Consider the following 24,134-nt stretch of genomic DNA (forward strand, 5'->3'; position numbering starts at 1 on the left):
TATAATTCGTAAAAGTGATAAAATATAGTGTTGTCATGAATATTGAAATGTCATTTGAATAATTTGAGTTCCGAGACCTTTTCTGGGATGTTTTGAATATTGAAAGCTACTAAAATACTTTGTGGATCATATTGATATATTATTTCGAGAAATAAAAATACTTTGTGTTCTGATCCACTCACATTTTTATTTAACCAACTAGTTTCGGCAACAACCTGTTGCCCTCTTCAGGGTTACATTTATTACTATTACATTTATTACTATTAGTAATAAATGTAACCCTGAAGAGGGCAACAGGTTGTTGCCGAAACTAGTTGGTTAAATAAAAATGTGAGTGGATCAGAACACAAAGTATTTTTATTTCTCGAAATAATACCTTTTCTGGGAGTTTATAAGTGAATTTCGGGACCTTTTTTATACAAAAAGCCCTGTATATTTCTATATATTTCCCATATAAACATACCTTAAACACAAAAAATTGCTTATCGAGATTCTTACTCAAGTCCTGATAACTGCCAAATATTTGAATTTTTGCTTAATAGAGATTCAATTAATTTTGGAGAGCTGTTTGCTTCAATAATGGCTGGCGTTATATGTAAGTTAAAAAAAGATATTAACTTAACTATATTTTAAAACAAAGTTTTCACATTTTAAAAGCTATATTATATTGCTTTTCTATGAGCCTTAGTTTATTATTTAATAAACCAACCTGCATAGTAGTTATTTGGAAGTTTTCTTTCTGGTTGATGTCTTCTAATTTCTGTGACATATTCTCCACTCTTTCTGTAGTGTTTCGCACTCGCTCTTCCGTGGACTGATTCAGTTTGAATTCCTGAAAGGAAAGGATTCAATATAATATAACTACAATAGGTTAATAATATTTAAAGGATAATTCTTAAACAGTGCATATCTGTGGATCCTCAGAACAATAAATAAATCAATCGTTTCACACAGCAGCGAGACTGATTTTTGGAATTTCTAAATTCAGACACATCACCCCACTACTTCACAAACTGCACTTGTTATGATTTCCCAAAAGGGTTGAGTATAAACTCTGTCTAATCATGTATAAATCAAAACATAATATGGCTCCAGAGTATCTAAAAGAGCTGTGTAATCCAGATGAATTGGTTGATAGACGTCTCACGCTTCGATCGGGTACAAAAACTGCGATGGGCAATGTGATATTACCAGCTCGCAACCAGCGCACTAAATTTAGAGAGCGTGCTTTTGCTGTTGCGGGACTAATATAAATTTTCAAACCCTTATCCGCACCCCAATGGTGCATAGGGCACTGCATTATATAAACACAGTGTTATCTTGATCATTAACACATGAAGGAAAGGTGATCAGCCCTCTGCTTCAGGTATCAGTCCAGGGTAATATTGAATAAATATTAGAGTGAGAAAATCTCTTATATTTATTTGACCCCCCCTGAGAATCGAACCCGGGACCTCCAGAATGGTAGACGAGCGTGCTGACCAATACACTATGGAGGCGGACAGAAATAGTGAGATGATATTTAGAAAAAATCTAAAAACACATTTGCTTGCTAAATCATTTCCACGATCATTTTTTCCACAGTAAAGCCCCCTTTCATTTAGAGGTAGTTTTTTACGAAAATGGCGCCATATAAATTATCATAATTTATTATTTTTATTATTTACCTGTTCTCTGAAGTATCCCTCCACGCATTCTTCCTCAAAGTCGTAAAGCCTTTCCATGTCATCTTTTTCCAAGAAAAGTTTAAGGCCGTTGTCGTACGCTTCTCGGACACCTCTCGCCTTTCTCTTTAGCCACTTGAGTAGTAAGTACGCGTGAGACAATACGATGAGGGGAGGCGGCAGAACCGGCTTCTGTTCATACGCCATCACCACTGTGAACCGTTGGAACATCCACACCTAGACAAGGTAATTATATCAGAAAAAGTATAACAAGTCAGGGTTACCAGGGTTAGCAATAAAGGTGGAGACATCGTCGTAACATCGCTCGCGGCGAGCATCACCGAGCATCCGAAACTATGGATGGAGCGCTCGGCTCGGTGTACTGACTGCCTGAATGCTCGCATCGTAACGTGTTACGTTACAACAAAATGCTCCGGTCAGTATCCACCTTTATATTAACTGGATAGGTACCTTATGTGAGTTAACTCAATCTTTGTTACCATGCCCGTGATGCCGGCCATACAAAATGAGTGAGGAAACCACTCAAGTTTATAACATATCTGTTTATAATCATTTTTAGTACGAATTTGAATAGTCTAAAATATGGAACATATAGAGACATCTATTGGAATAATGAATAAATACTTTACAGAGATTCACTTAAAAGCTTTGCACAACTGTCAACATGTATCTCTAATACAGGGTTGTCACTTTTTTTATGACAAATCTTGATCTAGTATTTTGCTCCAAGCAGTTGATAAGTAAATGCTTTAAATATGAATAATATTGAGAATACTATTTAATATAAATTTGCTGTTATATTTAAGTTTTGTTATTGTTATGAAGCAAACATGGCATTTACCAATATGCTATACTAAGCACAGGGACAGCATTTTCATTTTGAGGTTATCAAACTTTATATCATCGACTTTAAATCCTAAGTTTTAGATAAAGATTCCAAAGTGAATTGTTGAATATGAATGTTTTTCATGTCAAAATATGAATAAACAAAATTATCTAAACTGCATAGATAACACGTTAACTTGCCCGATACATACTCTGTGCTTAGAATATACAAATAGCATTTTAGATTTTAAGTTAATATGTTACAAAGTTGAGCAAAAATGTTAAATCTTTCTGCAGGGTTAGTTTTACATTTTATAATATATGGCGACAAAATGTAATTCCGTTTTGAAGTAAGGTTAGGTTATGATATATCAAGATTGAGAAAAAATATAAAACCTTTCAGAAATAATTGAATAATAATTTATAATTTTATTTATATGACAACAAATGTGAAGCAATTTTAAGGTAAGGTTAGATTAGGTTATATCAAAGTTGAGCAAGAATGTAAAACCTGTACCAGCAGGGTTAATTTTTCATTTTATAATACATTGTATATGGCAACAAAATTTGAAGAGATTTTGAGGTTATGTATCTGTCATACATAAGGCAAATTAGCAATGTAATTTAGTACTACTAAATAATATTCCGGGGGAATTATAAAGTTTCATTTTTCAGAGAATATTTCAGACTTTCTTTTTCAAAATTATAAAAAAACACAATGAGTGAAAATTTTGACAGATACTATATTTAAATGACATTTACTGTCTGTGTTGCAAGTATAATAAATCACTTTTAATTATCTGCAATATTGAAAGGTTTTTTGAATACATTTTTGATCAATCAATGTTTTTATTTAACCCAAGGCCAAGAGACTTGTTTCAATGCACCTTAATACGGGACAGTCATAAAATGTACGATGATAAACTCACATTTTACCAAAAACGTTTACTACAAACATATTGGTAAAAAATGAGGATGCTTGCTAGTTGTCACTACATTCATTACATGTGTTGCTCGATGCTCCCTACAGATTAAATATGTCCGTCTTAAATCTTACGAATGTCCCGTAATTTAGGGTTAAAAATGCTGCCAGTAAAATAAATCAATTATTAATTTCCCACCACCAGAAAGTCAGTCACCACCAAGCTGTAAGTAGATAGTTAGGCCATGATTATGTCACAGAGCACAGCAAACTCCCTAATCTGACAGATGCACTAGTTTTTCTCAAAATGTTGACATCACTTTAGTTGTCATGCAAATTGAGTTATAGCTAACTAAATTTAAACACTACCAGATTACTCAATCGATGTGAACGTTTAAAAGCCAATCAGAGACATACACAAACAACTCAACTAAACTTTAGATCCAAACATCTGTAGATCATAAGAATGAGATTGTAGTCTACTAAAAATTAGTAGAAATTAAATAAATAATACTGATTTGTGGAGTGGCAACACTGTATCATGTTGAAGGGAAGATTTTCTCAGCAAATTTGAGTGTAACATATTCTGCAGAACTACACTACGGAGCCGAATGAATATAAGGTTACGATGAATGATAAGGAGAATACAAGGCTGATTATTTTTATTGAAGTATTTCACACGTTTTAAAGTGCTAATTAAAGAGCGTTCTATGCCATTGGGTCCGCAAAGAGGAGGTGATAAGGTAATATTACCCATGGAAATACTTGAAAGTGGTCAAGTCAGGAGTCGGAATAATCGGTGGGAAGTATGTGAAATTGCCTGAATGGCAAAGTTTGTTTCCGAAGACAGATTGGTAGGGCATTCTATTCTGTCTGCCTACCCCTGCAGCAAAGCCGTGTGATGGTTAGTTAGTTAGTTTTTTTTTGGGAGCCACAGTATGTATGGCCTTATACATACATCCTTTTAGCTAACACGATTAATCGAAGAAAGAAGGCACCTTCTCACAATTATCTCGAAGGTACGCACCAAATGGATTGGTTACGTGTTGAGACAGGAGGGTTTCCTGCACCTGGTAATAGGGAGAACGATCGAGGGAACAAATGCCACAGGACGCCCACGCAGCAAATATCTTTGCGACTTATACGAGGACATGGGCTGTTCAACCTATGTGGAGCTGATGAGGGTTTCACATAATAGACTAGTGTGGCGAAGAGGGTGTCATTTGTTGCTGCAGATCGATCCGTAGGAGACAAAAGAATAAGAGCTAACATGCATAAAACTCTTTCACTTGAATTTTCTGAATTTCCCCTGAACGGAAATAAAATAACGTGTGGTGTGTTGCTAATATCAGTTGCAATTGCGTTAGTAACAAGTTTTGAGAAACACTAGCCACCGCATGCCCAGACTAGACTCCCGTCTCGGCTGACCTGATGCGAGATGGCATTCACTTCCTGGAAGATATTATTGAAGACGGCAATCAGCAGGTTGATGAGGAGGATATTGGCCACCAAGAGGTACGTGGACATGGCTATGGGAGTGATCCATCGACCCGTCTCGCAAGGCTCCAGCCCGGGGTCTGTGTCGCACGGCGGGTCTATATCGTCAGCAAACACCTCTCCGTACAACATGAAGTAAGGCTGATAGAACACCTGGGTAGATTGAAATGTGGCAGTGTTTAAAAAATCATAAAATAAAACAAAATGAGAAAATGGATTATACTGCTGCAGTCTGCCTCTGCCTTCGAAGTTTCTGAGACAAAACTGGACTGGTCTTCAAAGTGATATTTTGCAATAGTGATACATTGTCTAAACATTGACTGTATTGTCAAAAAAGGCAACAAATACATTGTAAAATTTTATGAGATAAAAAAATATATTTTTAACTGATTTTGACAACTATCTTGTTATCTTCAGAGATGCATATGTACATCTCTGAAGATGACAAGGTGCTTATCAAAAACAAAAGAGTTTTATTTATTTTATAAAGTGTATAAAATGTGTCATAAAATATTTAAAACGTGCCATAAAATATCAGCAAATAATATTCAAGAAAAAACATTTTGAAATGTTTTCTTCACTCAAAATATATATATAAAAATTCATTGCATTTAAACATCAATATTAAAGAATGATATCGTTATTGTAAATTACCACTCATTAAACTACCTGTAAATAAGAAATTTCGGTTAGTAACGACAGTTTTTGTGAGATGTTGTTGACTTCATAACCTGCAAAAAAGAAATTAAGGTGCCACCTGCAAGTTAAGCACATTTCATTGTCTTCTTTCCACACCTGGTGCGAGATGCTGTTGACCTCGTTGAAGATGTTGTTGAAGACGGCGATGAGAAGGTTGACGAGGAGGATGTTGGCCACCAGGAGGTAGGTGGACATGACCAGCGGAGGCACCCAGCCCCCGGCGCTGCAGGCCGGAAGCCCGTTGCCTCCGCACTCCGCTTCCATTTGGTCAGCAAACACTTCTCCGTAGAGCATGAAATAAGGCTGGAAGAATACCTGATACCCCACACAATACTTGGTTAAGATAGATAGATGATTTTAAGTACATATTTTTGGTAATGAAAATAAAACAGAAAAGGTTTCCAATAAAGGTAAAACTTTTTTAATTTAAGTTTAACCTAGTACATACCGATATTTCTTAAAATCCACTGTGACACGTATTTTGATGCATTCCACATCATTTTCAAACACCGTATGAGAAGCTGATTCTAAATTTTAGAGTTGGGTCCTTGGGACATTAAAGATTAAAGAGGGGGAGCTGTTTCTTATTTTTATTTATTTATTTAATTTTTATTATCTCTTTTTAGTGGGAACATAGACAAAAGGAAGGAGGAACATAGAAAACAATGTGTCCATTTGTTTTCACTATGAGTTTTGAATTGTTTAATGAATTATTTCTGAATTATTTGAGCTGTCGAGGGTCCTAAGTTTTGAATTTTTCACAATTTGATTAGTTGAGTTTACACAGCTGAAAAATAACTATGTATTTTTTTTGTGTATATTCTTATCCAGTTATAAAATAAATATTTAAAAGGTAACTTGGAAGGTACTTAATTTAGAATTTCCTATTGTTCATTTTGTGGATGAAAATTTAGTGATTAACGCATTACAGGACATACACACTCACACACACACCCACACACCCACATGCACTCACATTCGCACACACGCACACACGCACGGGTGAATTATTTGATACACATACAAATTTTCTGGATTATAATAAAGATAAAGATGAGGGTTAAAATAAGGAAAAATTCAAAATGACAAATAAAAATATAATGAAAAATAAAACAAAAGATGAAAAAAAAAACAAGAAAAATATATTAATAAAAAAATTAAAAACACATACATAGAGAAATATTATAAAAGTGAGTACAATAAAAATGTGAGTGACTGAAAAAAAAACAACATATGAAAATAACATTTAAAAAAAATCAAACTTTAATGTAGGGACAAAATAGGATACAAACCAACTCAACATTGTATCTACATATTTGATTTTTGAAGAGGATGTATAAACGAGATTAAACAGGGATCAGGACCGCCGAGGCGACAATAACAGTAAACCCCCCTTTAATGTTGGGACAGGTACCGTGTGTCTCAATGGGAACGTTGTAGGGCAGGGGATCCCAATCTTTTTCAGCCCGCGGCGCAATTACTTAGCAAGCTTAGTATTTTGTCACGGCGCCCTACTTTAGTAAACTATTTAGAATAGATAATATGACTATATACATATGTACATATATATATTACAGTCTAAAGAAATAGGTACCTACAATAATAGTAGTTGGATAGAAAGATGCTAGCTCTCAAAATATAAATTGTTGCTTTATAGGTACCCGAGAATATTTGTGGTTTCAGACAATGATAGAGGATCGACTCACGGCACCCATCTTTACTTTCTACAGCCCACCAGGGCGCCGCGGCGTACACTTTGGGAACCCCTGTTGTAGGGCGTTAACATTTTAAAGTTGTATTTTTATTTTAAATGACTCATTTCAGTATTTTCCTCTAGTTAAAATGTAAAAATACTATTTAAAAAAATTATCCACTTCTAAAATTCCCTCTGATAACGCGTTACCTATCTCAACGTTAAAGGTGGTTTGACTGTGTTCTCAAGTGATAGTCGACGTCAGGAAGACCTAAAAGGGGGATGACCGGAGCATTTCGTCGTAACGTCGCTTGCGGCGTCGCTCCTACTATAGATGGAGCACTTATGCTGTACTGACTATAAGAATGCTCACATCGTAACGTGTTACGTTACGACAAAATGGCTCCGGTCAGTCCCCACCATAACATAACAAACTCAGAATATAAAAAAGTCTAACTTTAACAATGTAATATATGGTAATTTATCAAAGAGTTGTATAATAAATTCCAATAAAAAGCATCACTGGTAAGCTCAGTTGGGTTGTTTATCTTATGCAATTTAAACAAGTGGAAACACGCCAGTAGTGTTTGGTTTGGCGTGATACCACACATCGCTCACTCCTTACAAGAACTTCATAAATCAAAAGACTTTAAAGATAAAAAAAGTTTAAAAATATAATTACATGTATTAAAAAAAAATATCAAGCCACTAATTGAAGTTTTTTTCTGTGCAACAGATCTTTTTAGGTAAAACCTGAATAGTGATTGTCCTGACGAAGAGACGGGTACGTCTCGAAACCGGTAGACATAAAAATCTCGGTTAGTGGTTATATACTAATATTATTAACATTTTTGTAAAAAAATAAATAAGTTTAAAAATATAATACAATGTATTAAAAATAAATACTGAGCCACTTATTGAACTTTTTACCGTGAAACAGATCTTTTTAGGTAAAACCTGAAGGTTTTTTCTCCATTTGAAAAATATTAAGTATTTTTTAAAAAAATAATAAAACAAACCTTTTCTTCAAATGCAAAAACAACACTTTCTGCCCTGTAGCGGGTAAATATTAAGTTAAAAATATGCCGCTTTTGTTGGGATATAGTACATTTTCTGGGCATTCCGAAAACATGCACAACCGAAAATTGACGATTTTTGATTTATGACGTTCTCGAAAGGAGTGAGCAACATGCGCCATCCGCCAACAATGCTTATTCAAAAGCATGAATTGGTTCATTAAATCTTAGGGTTGATTTATTTCAAATTTAGTATTTGCATGGTTGAACTAACCTCCCGGATGAGTCTCCAGCTGGCATCGTTGTGCGGATATAAAATGGCTTGTCGACAAACGCCAAAGGACATCAGCACCACAAGCAATAGAACGACAAAGTATATCATATTCTTCACCATCTTGCCCATCATGGTGACCAGTGGACCTGGGGAAACAAACCAATCCGTTATCTGATATTCTATTTATTGTAACTGCAGAGAGTTGGTAGAATTCCATATTAAATTGTTGGGTAATATATCCAAAATTAAACAAGGTTTATTGGATTGAACTCTTCATTTATTTATGTAAATGTAATACATAAATAAATGTAGAATTCAATCTAATAAACCTTGTTTAATTTTGGATATATTACCCAACAATTTGATATCTATTATTCGGGATTTTGCTCAATCATAGAAGAAGAAGATAATTTTACAAATAAGTATTGTAAAATGTGCCCTCAAGACTCATTGAGGGCGGCACATTCTTGTAATCTGTTAATACGTCTATGGTGAAATATAAATAAATTAAAATATAATGGTTCACCTAAGTACTTGTTGACGCCGAGGATATTAAGTATCCGCAGGTACCAGTAGATGGAGTCCACACAGTATATCACTCTTCCAATATCCTGAGTAGACGGACGCAACCTCAATGATAGTCCGACCAGAAATAGTATGATTGTCGCTGCGTCACAAGGGTTCCACATATTCCACGCCCATACGGAGAATTTGTGACTGTAAGGGGATATATGGATAACATTAATACTACTTACTTTTACTTATAACCCTTATCCGCACCCAGTGGTGCATAGGGCACTGCATCGAATTGACGCAGTGTTATCTTGATCATTACTTACATGAAGGCAAGGTGATCACTCTTGCGCTTCAGGAGCCAGTCCAGGGTAGTAATAAATAAATATTACAGTGTAAAATCACTAATATTAATATTCACCCCTCTGGAAATCGAACCCGGGACCTCCAGTACGGTAGTTAAACACGCTGACCATTACACTACGGAGGCGGTGTAATGGTCAGCGTGTTTTAAATACTACTATTACACCGTTTCTCTGTAAAGGTAGGCAGAGAGGGTGTAACGCCGCACTTATCTATCCTGACATATACTCCTAGCTTCCTTCGCATCCATACATGTTCTCTGATTACATAGACTTTCGACACCACCACATTTTAGGTTCTGATTGATCTGGTCATACAAAGTCTTTTTTGGCCATCCTTGTTCTGTTTTCCCATTCACATTTGCCAAATATATTTTTGTCACAAATTGTCATTCTCTAATTATCCATTCATTCCACATGTCCCCATACCACCTGAAGGAACTCTTCTTTTCAAAGACAACAGCTGGAAGCACGTTGCAGGAGTCTGGGTGAGTACCTATCCTACATCGGATCCGTGATAGTTCATAAGGAACTCTCATGAGAGGTGGTATCATACATGATAAAAATAGTAAAAGACATTGGTACCCTAGAATGGGGCTACTTGAACTTTGATGTGTTACTTGAGCCCAGTACAAAAAATATTTAAATCTGTATTTGGTTACAATAAGTGTCACCTGTCAGGGAAACAATGAATCATGTCCCTACGTTCATTATTGTAGACCAAATACAGATCTAAATATTTTTTTGTGTATTGGGCTCAAGTAACACGTCAAAGTTCAAGTAGCCTTGTTCTACGGTACCATAAACCAAGCTAGAACACAAAATGCCGAACCCTCTTCTAGTGGAATGGAAGGTCTACTGATGACAGTCAACAGTCCGACTTCTCCTGAAGAGTTTTATGTGGTTTTCTCCCAGCAATGAACAAATACTGAGAAGTTCCGGATTGGCCCACACTACATTATACCTCCTGTTCCCAACACAGATCAAAATAAAACATTTTTTATAGCTAGAAGAAACAAAAATTCACTAATCGATCTATTGACCTTGTATATAATAAGCAAGGTAAATAATAAATGCAACTCCCATCTTAAAAAAAAGTCTTAAACTCTTCGTAATCCAAATAGTGAATGTATGAGAGGCGAATAATGTTTTCCAAGATAGAGTGGTGTGGTGTTCTATTTTCTCTGGGGGCGGTGCGAATTTAATTAAGGCTAAATGTTGACAAACCTAATGGCAACAGGTTCCGAGCAGACAATTTCTCTGATTTTCTCACAGCCCAGAGTGGTGATGTAGGCTATGGAGTACAGCTCTTGCCACGAAGGAGTATGCTCCATCCTCACAAGTACAGTGTATGTGAAAACCATTAGAAAAAACATATATGCCAACTGAAACAAAACAAAAATATAAAGGACACATATTATAATCAAATCATACAGAGTCAATTCATCAATATTTGCTACATTAGTTAACTACTTCTAACCCCTTAACCGCACCCCAACAGTGCAAAGGGCACTGTATCATATAAACACAGTGTTATCTTGATCGTTAACTCATGAAGGAAAGGTGATGAGCCTTCCGCTTCAGGTACCAGTCTAGGGTAATATTGAATAAATATTAGAGTGAAAAAATCACTTATATTTATTTGAGCCCCTCCTTGGGAATCGAACCCGTGACCTCCAGAAAGGCAGCCGAGCGTGCTGACCATTACACTATGGAGGCGGACTTGGTACAAATTTAAAAGTGTAAGGAAAGTAGGTATGTTGGTGACATATTAATGACAACAACATAGCCGCAATTGTGGGCATACCTGCACAGTCTGGCAAGGGCATTCTAGATTTATTTGTTTTTTTTATAAAAAAGAGTAATAATTGTGTTTTTAGGTATCAAAGATAAAATTTGTTCTTACAGAGTCTGCCCAGAACTTGGTGATGGGTGCCGTGTAGAACTCATACAGCTTCTTCTTCATCCGAAGCGGCCTATTCTGCTTCACCTCGTAGTAGTCTAGAGCTGGCGGCTGCTGGATGTCCAGTCCGACTTTCCCATTCTCCTGAACCCTGGTGTCATACTCACCGCCAATGAGAGCCTAAAACACCAGTCAAAACATATTACAAACAATGTCTCTTCTTACTAAATCTTACCCGCACCAAATAGTGCATAGGGCACAGCATTAATCACATTAAAATTATACATCAAATAAACTAAATTTCAGCAACGGTATACATCAAATTCAATTTATTCTTCCCAAAACTGATGTAACATCGCCATCTTGGTTTTCTCTGTCGCACACTGCTCTATCGACGGAACAACAACGGAAATATAATGATACAAACACATAAAAATTGAAGCCTATAATAAAAATCATCAACTGAAGCACCGGATAACCCGAGAGTAGGCAAAAGGGGTTCTACTATATATCTTGTTTTGAATTATTTTTATATTTAAAATAGTTAACAATATATGAGACATTAAAATTATGGTAAGCAGATTTTCTATTTTTTACTCTGATAAATCATAATAATAATAAAAATAAAAAAACCCTTATCCGCACCCCAATGGTGCATAGGGCACTGGGTCATATAAACGCAGTGTTATCTTGATCGTTTACACATGAAGGAAAGGTGATCAGCCCTCCGCTTCAGGTACCAGTCCAGGGTAATATTGAATAAATATGACCCCCCTTGGGAATCGAACCCGGGACCTCCAGAACGGTAGCCGAGCGTGCTGACCATTACACTACGGAGGCGGACAAGATAAATCATAAGCAAATTAATTTTAATATCAATTTCTAAAATTCAGTCTTTGTAATAGTTTATATTCTGAACTTTTCTCTTGCTAAAATATTATATGATTAAGTATTATTGTATTTGTGACATACATTGAATATTAATCATTAGACTGCTGAGAGCCGATATATTGACTCTGGTGCGTTTTAAAGTTGCGATTTGTCAATAATATTCACAAAAAAATTTAGTTAAAAATGGAAACACATTTTGAGAAAATGTCTTTTTTCTCCCTTACAATGTTTACTTCTTTGAAATGGACCATTTTTGCAAAAAAGTCTTCAGCAATTTTAACATACATATGAGAAAAAAATCTCAGCAAATGGTTAAATACAATATATACTTATATATATTAATTTTTGACATGCGAAATTTGTGTGCAATTTGTGTCAGACATCGATCAGAAACATAAATTTAGAGTGATACACTTATTATATTATTTTGAGAAATAAAAAGACTTTGTTTTTTGATCCACTCACATTTTTATTAACCAACTAGTTTGGGCAACAACCTGTTACCCTCTTCAGGGTTTAATTTATGATTTGAGTTGAGTGTTTAGTACTTAAATTGAGGGCAACAGGTTGTTGCCGAAACTAGTTGGTTAGTAAAGTGAGTGGATCAAAAAACAAAGTCTTTTTATTTCTCAAAATAATATATCAATATGATCCACAAAGTTAATGCTTTCAGTATTCAAAAGACAAACTTATTTGCAAATATTGCGAGAACACACAAGCTAACTTTGAGCCTTATCCATACCCAACGGTGAATAGGGTACTGCATTAAATTGCCGCAGTGTTTTATTGATCATTAATTAAATACAAGAAGACAGGGTGATCAATCCTGCGCTTTAGATATCAGTTCAGGGTGATTAAAACATAGATATTAGACAGAATAATCACTCCTCTGGGAATCGAACCCAGGACTTCCAGCGTGGTTGCAAAATATGCTTAAGGCGGACGTGAATTCTCACATAAAATACAGAAGATTTGCATTTTTTAAATATGTCATTGCTACAATTGGCCAGCGGAAATCGGTCATGCGTTCTTGCAGTATTTGCGATAATATACACATGTGTTTGGATATAAAATTAAATTGAGTTGCAGTCGAGTAATTGAAAGATAAAAGATGTAAGTGCACAATCAAATTTGTTAGAAAACATTTAAAAGAAATATAGATGTATGTGGAGTGAAATGAAAGTAGTAAATACGTAGTTGATCCCAGAGAACATTCACAGAACATTGAAGAATATAAGAGAAACACTGCATTCCCGAGGTTAAGAAGTATTAAAAAATAGTGTAATTAATAAATTATTAACATTTATAAGTAATATTAAGGATAAGATACAAGAAGAAAGAAAAAATAATCAGCAATGTCCGTTCAAAGAGTCAAAATTGAGAAATGTCAAACATGCTGACCAAATAAAGACCATTACAAAATAATTAAAATATAATTTTGTTTTAAAATCACCAAAAATATTTTACAATAACTTATAATTATAATGTCTACCGGTTTCGAAGCTAACTGCTTCTTTTTCAAGAGTATTAGTTAGTCTTGAAAAAGAAGCGATTAGCTTCGAAACCGATAGACATTATAATCAAGTTGAAATATAATATTTATAGTGAATTTAAAAGACAGTTATATTTTAATTATAAAATGGAAAATATCAAAGTTATTGCTTCAACTATAAATTATACCTTTATAAAAATTTAAGTGAAGCAGTATTAAATGTTATGTGCTTGTAATTTTTGTTCGACACATCAACATAGATGAAGAAATTTTGATTACACATTGTTTGCGGGAAACACTTAACCGGATCCACGCGGCTCGCATAACCGTATGTGTTTTCATAGAACATGCCCCATACGCGGCTGACATAACCATATGTGTTTTAACTTTGCTCCAAGTTTCGAACCTCAGTTCAACTTGAAGGGATTTTTTCATGGTGTGGAACTTTGGATAAAATAATACGTCAATCCTTGGCCTTATGACATCTGTTGAAATATCTGACTAATAATTTGTAACATCACAAGGATATATTAAAAGAACAGATCCCTGATTTTTCTTGCGGTCGGTAATTAGTCCGCGCCATAATCATGCCCTATATCTGTCTCACTCTCGACGCTACGCATCGCCAGTGGGTAAGAGTGACACACGATGCGTGCTTTGATTTATTTATGTTACAATCTTATTTGTTTATATTACGATATATTTCAAGAATAATGTGACACAAGTGTATTATAGAGTACCAAAAAGGCACAATGAATCCCATGAACATTTTTGTTTAGGAAAATAAATTATTTCTTAACTAAATACATGATAAAAGTAATCATTTAAAAAACGGCGAAATACCGCCGCGCACGGGCGTCTCTCAGGAACAAAGTTAACGCGTTTAAAAGGTTAAAAGCGTCTTTTATATATTGTTGGTAGAGAGCGGGAGATGCTTATAAGCATTCTATTTGCTTACTTTTGGTAGAGCGCAAGAGATGCTAAAAAAACGTTGTACAGGTAGGAATTGGGTTTGCGGTTACTTGTGATTAGTATATGACCCTAATAAGTGTACTAATTAGGGTCGGGGTTGATGAAAAAACCACCCGACAACAATGTATTGAAATGGGAAATACTTTGAATTCTGTGCCAATTGACAAGTAGCTCCCAAGTTGTGTGAATCCACCTAATCCATACCTAAGACAGCGTCGGCATAGATAGTTTCACATTCCTATACACAGGACCAACCTGCCGATGGTTATGCCTGTAGGAAGAGCTACCGCTATGTTGAACAATATCATATTGGATATTGATCTGTTCCATGTGTCCGAAGGAGTTTTCCGAAGCGGGATTCTTCTACACCTTTAAGTTTTATTGCTTACTTTTAATATATCCGCCTTGAATATTGTTATTTTTTTTTTTTTGACATCTCATCAAAGATGAAGAAGAATATGGAAGTCCGGGCATTTACGGGGCCTACGACCGTCATAGGCTGGTTCAAGTGATCACTTCACACACGTGTAACATTCACCAATTCTACCCATTATTGACAACCACATTTACATCTCACCAATAGATGTCTCTAGTGAAGTTCTAGTGATTCATGAACAAGGTTTCTAAATTGGTTCATATATATAGAACTTCCAAGAATTTGTGGTTGTCAATAATGGGTAGAATTGGTGAATGTTACACGTGTGTGAAGTGATCACTTGAACCAGCCTATGACGGTCGTAGGCCCCGTAAATGCCCGGACTTCCATATTCTTCTTCATCTTTGATGAGATGTCAAAAAATAATATGAAAATAACTCCTGTAATTGGAGATAATCCAGATTTCATGAACAAGTATTTGGACACACTCAAAATGTTGAATATTGTTTGTTATATATATATATATATATATTTTTTTATTGAATAAATTGAATTGAAAATCCAGTATTTGTGAATAACAAATATAAAGATATCACATGTCTAAATGCTCAAATGTGCCTTTGCCAAGAATTCAAGATTTTTTCCCATCTTAGTTGAATCTTCTTTATCTATGTTGAGATATCAATAAAATCTTGATATAAGTATCCCGAGTTCAGCAAATTCAGTATTTGTGAACAAAGATATGGATACACCCAAGTGTGGTGAACCATCTCATCATATTTGAACGTTGAATTGGCCAATACTGGAAAATTACACTACGAATCATATATGTATAAAAATATATAATTTATTTTAAGAAATAAACATATATATAGCATCTTTTGAACGGAAATTTCAGAATTTAAAAAAATACAATTTGCTTTAGATGTGAGAGTTAGAAATTTTGTTTAAAATATTTTAAATAGTGTGGTATGTGAAGAAAATAAATAAATACAGAAAAAAGTTACAAATGTTTTCTGATTCTGTCATTAAAACAATAGGCTGATTCCCTACTTTATAAAATAATTTTTTTTTGACGTCTAAAAATATTTAATTTATATTTTTTAAAATTTGTATTTTGTTTTAATTAAGGTATTAAATAAGCACCGCTTACACTAAATTGTGTCAGTTTTAACCCTTACCGCTCCATATTTATTTTGTCTCCCTTGAAATTCGAACTAGGGCCTCCAGCATGGTAGCCAAACATGCTTACCATTACACTACAGAGGCAGACAAAGTAGTCCATAATAATAATTCATGATTTGATAACTTTGGCTGATAATTTTGGCGCAAGCAAAGAAAGATGCAAAGAAAGTGTTATATTTCCACACAGTTCGGTGCATTACGCCTGGTACACACGTGAAAGACTTCACAATTGCATATGGCCGACCACGCAGTATTTTCACAATTGCAACCTGGCAATCATGGATATAGTGACTATTGCCAACCTGGCGATTTTACAGAAAGGTGGAATCACCTTGAATTGCTATGATTAATTGTAATCAATTACAGAGACAATATGATTGATTTCCACCAATTTAATGGGCTGATAAAAACTGATAATGAATGGATTACTGCAAAATGTATGGATGGTCGGAAATACTATAGAACAGAGCTTTTTTTTCCATGTACGGTGGAACGGTGTTCCGGCACCGTTTTTCATGGATTTTTTTTAAAATTTGAAAATCAATTAGACAAAACAATATTTGTGTTTACGTAATTACAATTTGTATTTATATAATTCGTCAAAATGATCAAGTATGGTAGTGTAATGAATATTTAAAGGATATTTGAATATATTTTTTTTTGGTAAGTAGCTAGACATGAAGTGAGTTTTGGGATGTTTTTGTTTAAAAAAAAGCCCTGCTATAGACAATACCAAAGGATAGAGATAAAATGTATTTTATGCCATATGTATTAGTAAAGACATTTGACTGTGTGAAAATGCAATTAGAGATTATGCATTTGAATCGCTCAAACCATATATCTCACAGACAATTTAATTACAATTAAAGGAGTGTTTATTTTTAGCACCCTCTCTTAACAATCCTAAATATTAATTTTTGTTCATGGTAAAATAATGAGGAATCTAGCCTATTGTTGCAAAAATATTAACAAATTGGTGTAGGGATACATACACACTGTGGCATTGAATGGTAATGTGGTCAGGAAGTGAAAGATATTTACATTTTTCACATCTCAACGTAGATGAAGCAGAATATTGAAGTCTGGGCAATTACAAGGGTAATGACCGTCATAGGTTTGGTTAAGTAATCACTTTATGCAGTGTGTAACTTTCACCAATTCTACCCTTGATTGACACAACCACACTACTCAATTTTTGGAAATCCTAAATATATTGATCAAACTTGTGATTCAGCAAATGTGAGTTCACAACCGCCATCTATGTTGGAATGGGGAAATCCGGCTATAACAGGACAGGGCCTACGATCTATCGTACGCTGATGACACATCAAAAATGTAACATAACTATTTAGGAGAGAAACCCAGATTTGTAAATAAATATTTGGAAACACTGAAAATGTTTTGGAAGATATTTACTTCACAAAGTCCTCAACAAATGTTAGCTCCATCTGTCAGAACTAAGATAAGAAAACAGTTGTTACAGTATACTATTCTCAAGAATCCAGGCGACATAGCGAGTGTTTTTGCCTGGAATTTTTAACTAAAAAATAACCGTAGAACGGGGCTAGTTGAACTTTGTTGTGTTACTTAAGCCCAGTACAATTTATTATTTAGATCTGTATTTGGTCTACAATAATGAACGTATCGACATGATTCATTGTTTCCCTGACAGGTGACACTTATTATCACGATACGTTCATTGTTGTAGACCAAATACAGATTTAAATCTCTTTTTTGTACTGGGCTCAAGTAACGCATCAAAGTTGAAGTAGCCCCGTTCTACGGTAGGTACCAGAAATGACAGATATTTTGAGTAAAAAGAGTTAAACCACTCACTTGAGAGGAAGTTTAAAAACTGATAAAATTGGAGGTTAAATAGGAACATGATAAGCGGTGTTGCAAAAGCCGTAGCAACATTTCAGAGTCACTTAGATGTAAGGTAATTCAAAACAAAATTGGTGTTCAATAATGGTCAGAATGTTACACAATGTATAAAGTGATTGTATAAACCAATTGACAATGCCGTGGTGTGTATGTATCATTTGTATAAACAGTCGACATTACAATACAGCAGTCAAGTCTTGTCAAGCGAGACATACAACGAGACATGACCCATTTGGGGTCGCGGTGGCAGAAAGAAAGGTCGCAGAGCCAACTCTTGGAGCCCTGCGACCATATCGGCTGTCTCCGCGACCCAAAATGTTGCTCGGGGACGATCACAAGTTTCTGGAGTACCTTGGTGCTCATCTGGTCTGAAGATGTTTTGGAGCGAGCAGATATTGATTTTCTCCTCGTACCGACCTAAGGACATGATCAATTTACTCTGCCAATCATAGTTTGCGAAAACAAACAACAAAGCGCACTTAACCTTTCCGGGAGTGAATGAATGTCGGTGCATATTTTTCCCAAAGGAGTATCGACATTAACGAACGTTATAATTTGTCTGTCAGTTAGTATGATGTAACTTGTAAAACAATGACATCTGTGGATATTTGTATGTAATTTTGTCATAAAACAAAACCTAGAGATGATGAGTTTTATTTTATTTTGTATTTTTATATAATTTCTATCTTCATAATACATAGAATTTCGTGCAATTTTTTTTTCGTGTAAAAAGAACTCACTCCCCAGAAAAAGTCAGACATCAATTATTGTACACCCGGAAAGGCTAAAAGCTATCATTCAAAAAAATTTTAAAAAGTTTTTTAGATGAATTGAATTTTAAAATTAATCATAAAATCAATCATTAATCTTTTAATCATTAATCAATCATTAATTAATTATATATCTTATCATTAATATGTTCCGCAGTCACTGTGGTAATATCCATTCATTTTTAATTTAAGTTTTACTTGGTGAATACCACCTTTCCTTAAAATCTATTGTGACATGTATGGTGTTGAAAATAATGCGGAATGCATCGAAACTTGTCACAATAGATTTTAAGAAGTATAATAGATTTTATAGATTTTAAGAAGAAACTAAACTTGTAATATTTTTCATTTTACTTCATTATTTTTATTGATTTATATATGCAACATTTAACATGCGTTTAAAATATGTTTCGTTAATTCACATGAACACAAAATGCATTCGAAAGCATTTAGTTCAGAAATAATATGTATGCAATTCTTTCATGTTTAATTTATTTACATATTTATTTATGACTTATTACAAATACAAACACCTCACTAAGCAGGACTCGTGACGAGACATTTATTTATATTATAAAAATTTAATAATTATATCAAGGTTTAATTATTAATATATAAGGGGTACCCGGAATTAATGTCGTTTTTTCTAGTATTCCATTTTTGACTGTCAGTTACGCTTTGGCCGCGCTAGTAGTTAGTCGTGTTTTGTCTTTATTTTAAGTATTGAGTATTTATTTAAAGTAATCATTACGAAGTCCTCAAACTTGAACCAGCAATTGATGTTCAACTTTGTTGTGATCAATTTGACCGATTATATCGGTCGATATAAAAAGAAAAAAAATGTTTTTAGCGAATCAAAAAAAGCATATTTGCCACACAATAAGGCTCGCCCGCATACAGCAAAATAAAAATTCTTCTCTCTTAACCCTTATCCACACCCCAATGGTGCATAAGGCACTGCATCATATAAATGAAGTATTATCTTGATCGTTAACACGTGAAGGAAAGGTGATCAGCCCTCTGCTTCAGGCACCAGTCAAGGGTAATATTGAATAAATATTAGATTGAAAAAATAACTGAAATAAAAATTAATAGTCTCGAATGTAATCATACTCTCTGGACCTTGCTCCTTCAGACTGACACATTTTTTTTCAATTTAATATTACCAAGAAGAAAAAAATTACATTAGCAATGATAATGTGAAAATATGTAACTAAATAATTCGAGTGCAAGCCCCAGACTTTTATTAACAAATGCTTTAAAAGGTTACCAGTAAGATGGAAAAAGTTCACAGAAAAAAAGGAAAATATATATAATAATTAAACTTGTAAAATAAAGATGGTAAGAATATTTGATTTTTCATATTAAAAACGACATTAATTGCGGGTATTCCTAATAACGAAGAATAAAGTGGCATTAATGAATGATGTAGTAGAAGTTGTTGGTAGTTTTTTGGTTGTAAGTCCATGTTGGAAGCCATTTATTTCTTACGCTAGTATGTTTCTGAATGGTCCAAGCAACATCACTTGATCGTGGTTTGTAGAAGATGGGCATAAAGCTAGAATACAATACTTGTTTTCTGAATTACTGATCGATTTGGCATAAATTTTGTGGTATAACATGATAGTTTAACTTTAAAAACACTTGTTTGAGATAATTTTTTGAGTTTGTTAATAAAAACACGCCTAGTTTCGAGAAGTATATATCGTAGTCGTACAGGAGAAAGTGACCAACTAACAAAACGTAAAATGTTCAGGAGGGCCATTCAAGCCACTTTTTTTTTTTTTTTAATATGGAATGGCGTTGCACATGTAAAACAATGCATTTGCCAATGTCAAGTTACTTGAATTCTTAATTATAAAATATGATATGATAAAAATTATAAAGATAAACTATAAATTTATTTTATTTAATTTTAGAAAAACAATCAACAGTCTGTACAAATTTGGGTTCCTGCTCGCCAGGATGAGATGGATATCTGTAGGGAGGGGAATAAGCGGGGCCAGAGATTTAAAGAAATTTGGCATTTGGTCATTTATTGGGCAAACAAAGAATATATGGTTAAGGTTTTCCTCTTCGCAACGACACTCGCAAATGGGGGAGTCAAAGACACCAATCCTCGCAAGGTGCTCTCTCGTACAGCAATGACCCATCCTCATTCGACAAATGGTGGATGTATCTTTCTTGTTCATCGAAATTTTCCTAAACCAAAGACGGGACGGGACAGTAGGCTGAATGAGAGAGTAATGTTTACCCTTTGAAATTTTGGAGGAGTTCCATTTGAGGGACCAGCTGGAAGACATATCAATATATGGAATTGTCAAAAGGTCATCAGATGGGTAGTTAGAGAAATTCGTACTTCCATTTAAAACGGCTTCCTTAGCTAGAGAGTCGGCTTTTTCATTTCCCGGAATGCCATGGTGGCTTGGAATCCAGGCGAGAGAAACCTGAACGTTTTTTTCTTTGAGTAAATATAATTTCTCACGGATTTGGAATATTAAATGGGATTGGGCTTGTTTGAAGGGATTGCTGCTAATTTTTTGAAGAGAGCTTAGAGAGTCGGATAAAATGAGGCACCTTTCAAACTTTTTGGTCATAATGTAGGAAAGAGTTTCTCTTAAAGCCAAGCATTCCGCAGTAAAAACTGACGAAGGTTGAGGAAGTTGGAATTGGGCACAGTAACCATCATCGTGACTGTAAAAAGAAGCCCCTGAATAGCCAGATATTTCCAATTTGGATCCGTCTGTGAAGAATAAAGACCAGTCTTTCCATTTTGATTCAATTATGGAGTTGAAAAGGGAAATCGGACTAGGGGATTTAGTCCCTACTCCAATGTGGGTTATAATATTTGGGGAAAAAATATGATGAGAGTAAGGGAAGTTATAAAGGGAGGGGGTGGGAGATCGGAATATTTGTGGGATAAATTTTGACAGTTTTTCAAAACTTTTTGCGAGTGCTGGATAAGGTCTATTATGTAACACACGGTTAGATGTTACAGAGTTTAGTAATTTCTTAGATGCCAAAAGAGATGGGTGATTTTCAAAAGCTAAACATTTTATCATGTATCTGTCAGATAGATATTGTCTTCTAATGTCTAGAGGAGGATCCATAGCTTCTAATTGGAGGGCATTTGTGGGGGAAGACTTCATCGCACCCAGGATGATTCTTAAGCATTTGTATTGAATAACAGACAGTTTATTCAATAAGTATATTGGGAGGGGGTCAATTATGATACTGCCATAGTCTAATTGGCTTCTAACAAAAGCGTTGTAAAATAGTTTTAGAGTAAGAGGATGAGAGCCCCACCAAACTCCTGCTAGAGCTCGGAGAGGGTTAATTTTTCTTTCACATTTTGTGATTACAGAATTTATGTGAGGGGCCCATGACAATTTCCTGTCAAAAATAATTCCTAAAAATTTAGCCTGATTACTTATAGGAATAGAGATATTGTCAAATTTTATAGAGTTAAATGGGATTTTATGTTTTTTCGAGAACAATACTATTTGGCTTTTTGAAGGAGATAGTTGAAGGCAATTAGAAGTGAACCAAGTATTGAGAGAAGTCAAGGCTGATTCAAGTTTATTAATAGCAGTTTTCATATCTTTATGTGAAATATATATTACAATGTCATCCGCATACTGCAAGATTTTGCATTTTCCCGAGACTGTTGATTCCAGATCGAAAGTATAGATATTATATAGTAAAGGACTAAGTACAGATCCTTGAGGGAGGCCCTTCCAGATTTTTCTTTCTATTTTTTTATACATCCCATTTACAATAATAGTTCTTTCTTTTAATATATTTAGAATCACCTGAACAATCTTAAAAGGAAACTTTAACGAGCATAGTTTAACTTTGAGGACATTAAGGTCCACATTATCATAAGCTCCACAAATATCGATAAAAGCTGCAGCGGTGCATTCATTTTGAGAAAACGCTACTCGAATATCTGTTGAGAAAATAGAGAGATTATCGGTGGTTGATTTGTTTTTACGGAAACCAAATTGTGAAGCAGACAGTAAGGAATTGCTCTCTACAAACCAGTCTACTCTATTTTTTATCATATGTTCAAAAAGCTTTAGCATACACGAAGATAACGCTATGGGGCGGTATGAATCTCCCTTCATTGGGTCTTTATCAGGTTTTAGAATAGGGATTATCCGCTGAATTTTCCAATCAGCTGGAATTATTCCAGTTTCAAATATTTTATTAAGTATATTAATATATTTAAGTAAAATTTGTTGTGGAAATTTTTGAATCAATGAGTATGGGATCATGTCTAAGCCGGGGGATGAGATTTTAACATATTCTAGGGGAAGTAATAACTCCTCGATCTGGAAAGGTGAGTCAAACCAAGATTCTTGATTGAGAATGACTGAAGAGTGGGATGGGAGTTCTTGGATTGTTGGAACATGAGAAGGTGCCAATTTGTCAACGAAATCGTAGATCCAAGCTGAATCATCGGAAATTTTTTTGAGTGACGAAGAAGATGGGGACCTAAATTTTCGTATGGCTGTCCAAACATCAGTCAATGGGGTTTGAGGTGAGAGAGCGCAACAGAAAGATTTCCATCCTATTCGTTTTTTCTGTTTTAACATTTTTTTTGTCTCAGCTTGAACTCTTTTAAACTCCAAAAAATTTAATTCACTCATATCATTTTTATATTTGGACATACAATTTTTTCTATTTTTAACAGCTAGACTGCACTCGGAATCCCACCAAGGGCATGGCGACGGATTCCTCCGAGTCTTTGGATTTATTTTAGGGGTGGTAGAATTAACTGCGGACATAATTGTGTCTATAAATTTAGAATACTCCAGTGGGATATCGAAGTCGCTCGCAGGATGAGATTTGGAATTATTTTTTCCCAAAATACTAACAAAGTTAGTCCAGTCAGTTTTTTTAAAATTATAAATGGTGTTTTGAGTTCTAGGGGTAATGCGAGACTTAAGAGGTATGTGAATAGTGATTGGGAAATGGTCACTCGAATGAGGATCGTCTAAGATACTCCAGGTTACCCTAGATGCTAAATCGTTAGAGCATAATGAGATATCAACAGCGCTCTGTCTATGAGATGGAGAACTTAATCTGGTAGGAGAGCCGTCGTTAAGTATACATATATCGTTATCATCAATGAAACTTAAGATGTTCCTACCTGAGCGGTCTGTATAAGCA

At 34.7% G+C, this 24,134-nt stretch overlaps 1 protein-coding gene across 1 annotated transcript in view; it reads right to left on the minus strand.

Moving 5' to 3' along the window:
- LOC148302706 (transient receptor potential cation channel trpm-like) overlaps positions 1 to 24,134 on the minus strand; it is a 248,030-nt gene that overhangs the window by 14,485 nt on the left and 209,411 nt on the right. Inside the window, exons 16-22 of the mRNA XM_088271175.1 lie at positions 11,393 to 11,569; positions 10,714 to 10,871; positions 9,138 to 9,328; positions 8,612 to 8,757; positions 4,861 to 5,082; positions 1,668 to 1,901; positions 710 to 832 (exon numbers count right to left, since the gene is read on the minus strand). Of these exons, the coding sequence (XP_088127301.1) occupies positions 710 to 832; positions 1,668 to 1,901; positions 4,861 to 5,082; positions 8,612 to 8,757; positions 9,138 to 9,328; positions 10,714 to 10,871; positions 11,393 to 11,569 (1,251 nt within the window). The remainder of the gene's footprint in view (positions 1 to 709; positions 833 to 1,667; positions 1,902 to 4,860; positions 5,083 to 8,611; positions 8,758 to 9,137; positions 9,329 to 10,713; positions 10,872 to 11,392; positions 11,570 to 24,134) is intronic.

Source organism: Brachycentrus maculatus, unplaced genomic scaffold (assembly GCF_059751285.1).
Source record: "Brachycentrus maculatus isolate JH-2025_06_01 unplaced genomic scaffold, ASM5975128v1 h1tg000421l, whole genome shotgun sequence".
NCBI lineage: Eukaryota > Metazoa > Arthropoda > Insecta > Trichoptera > Brachycentridae > Brachycentrus > Brachycentrus maculatus.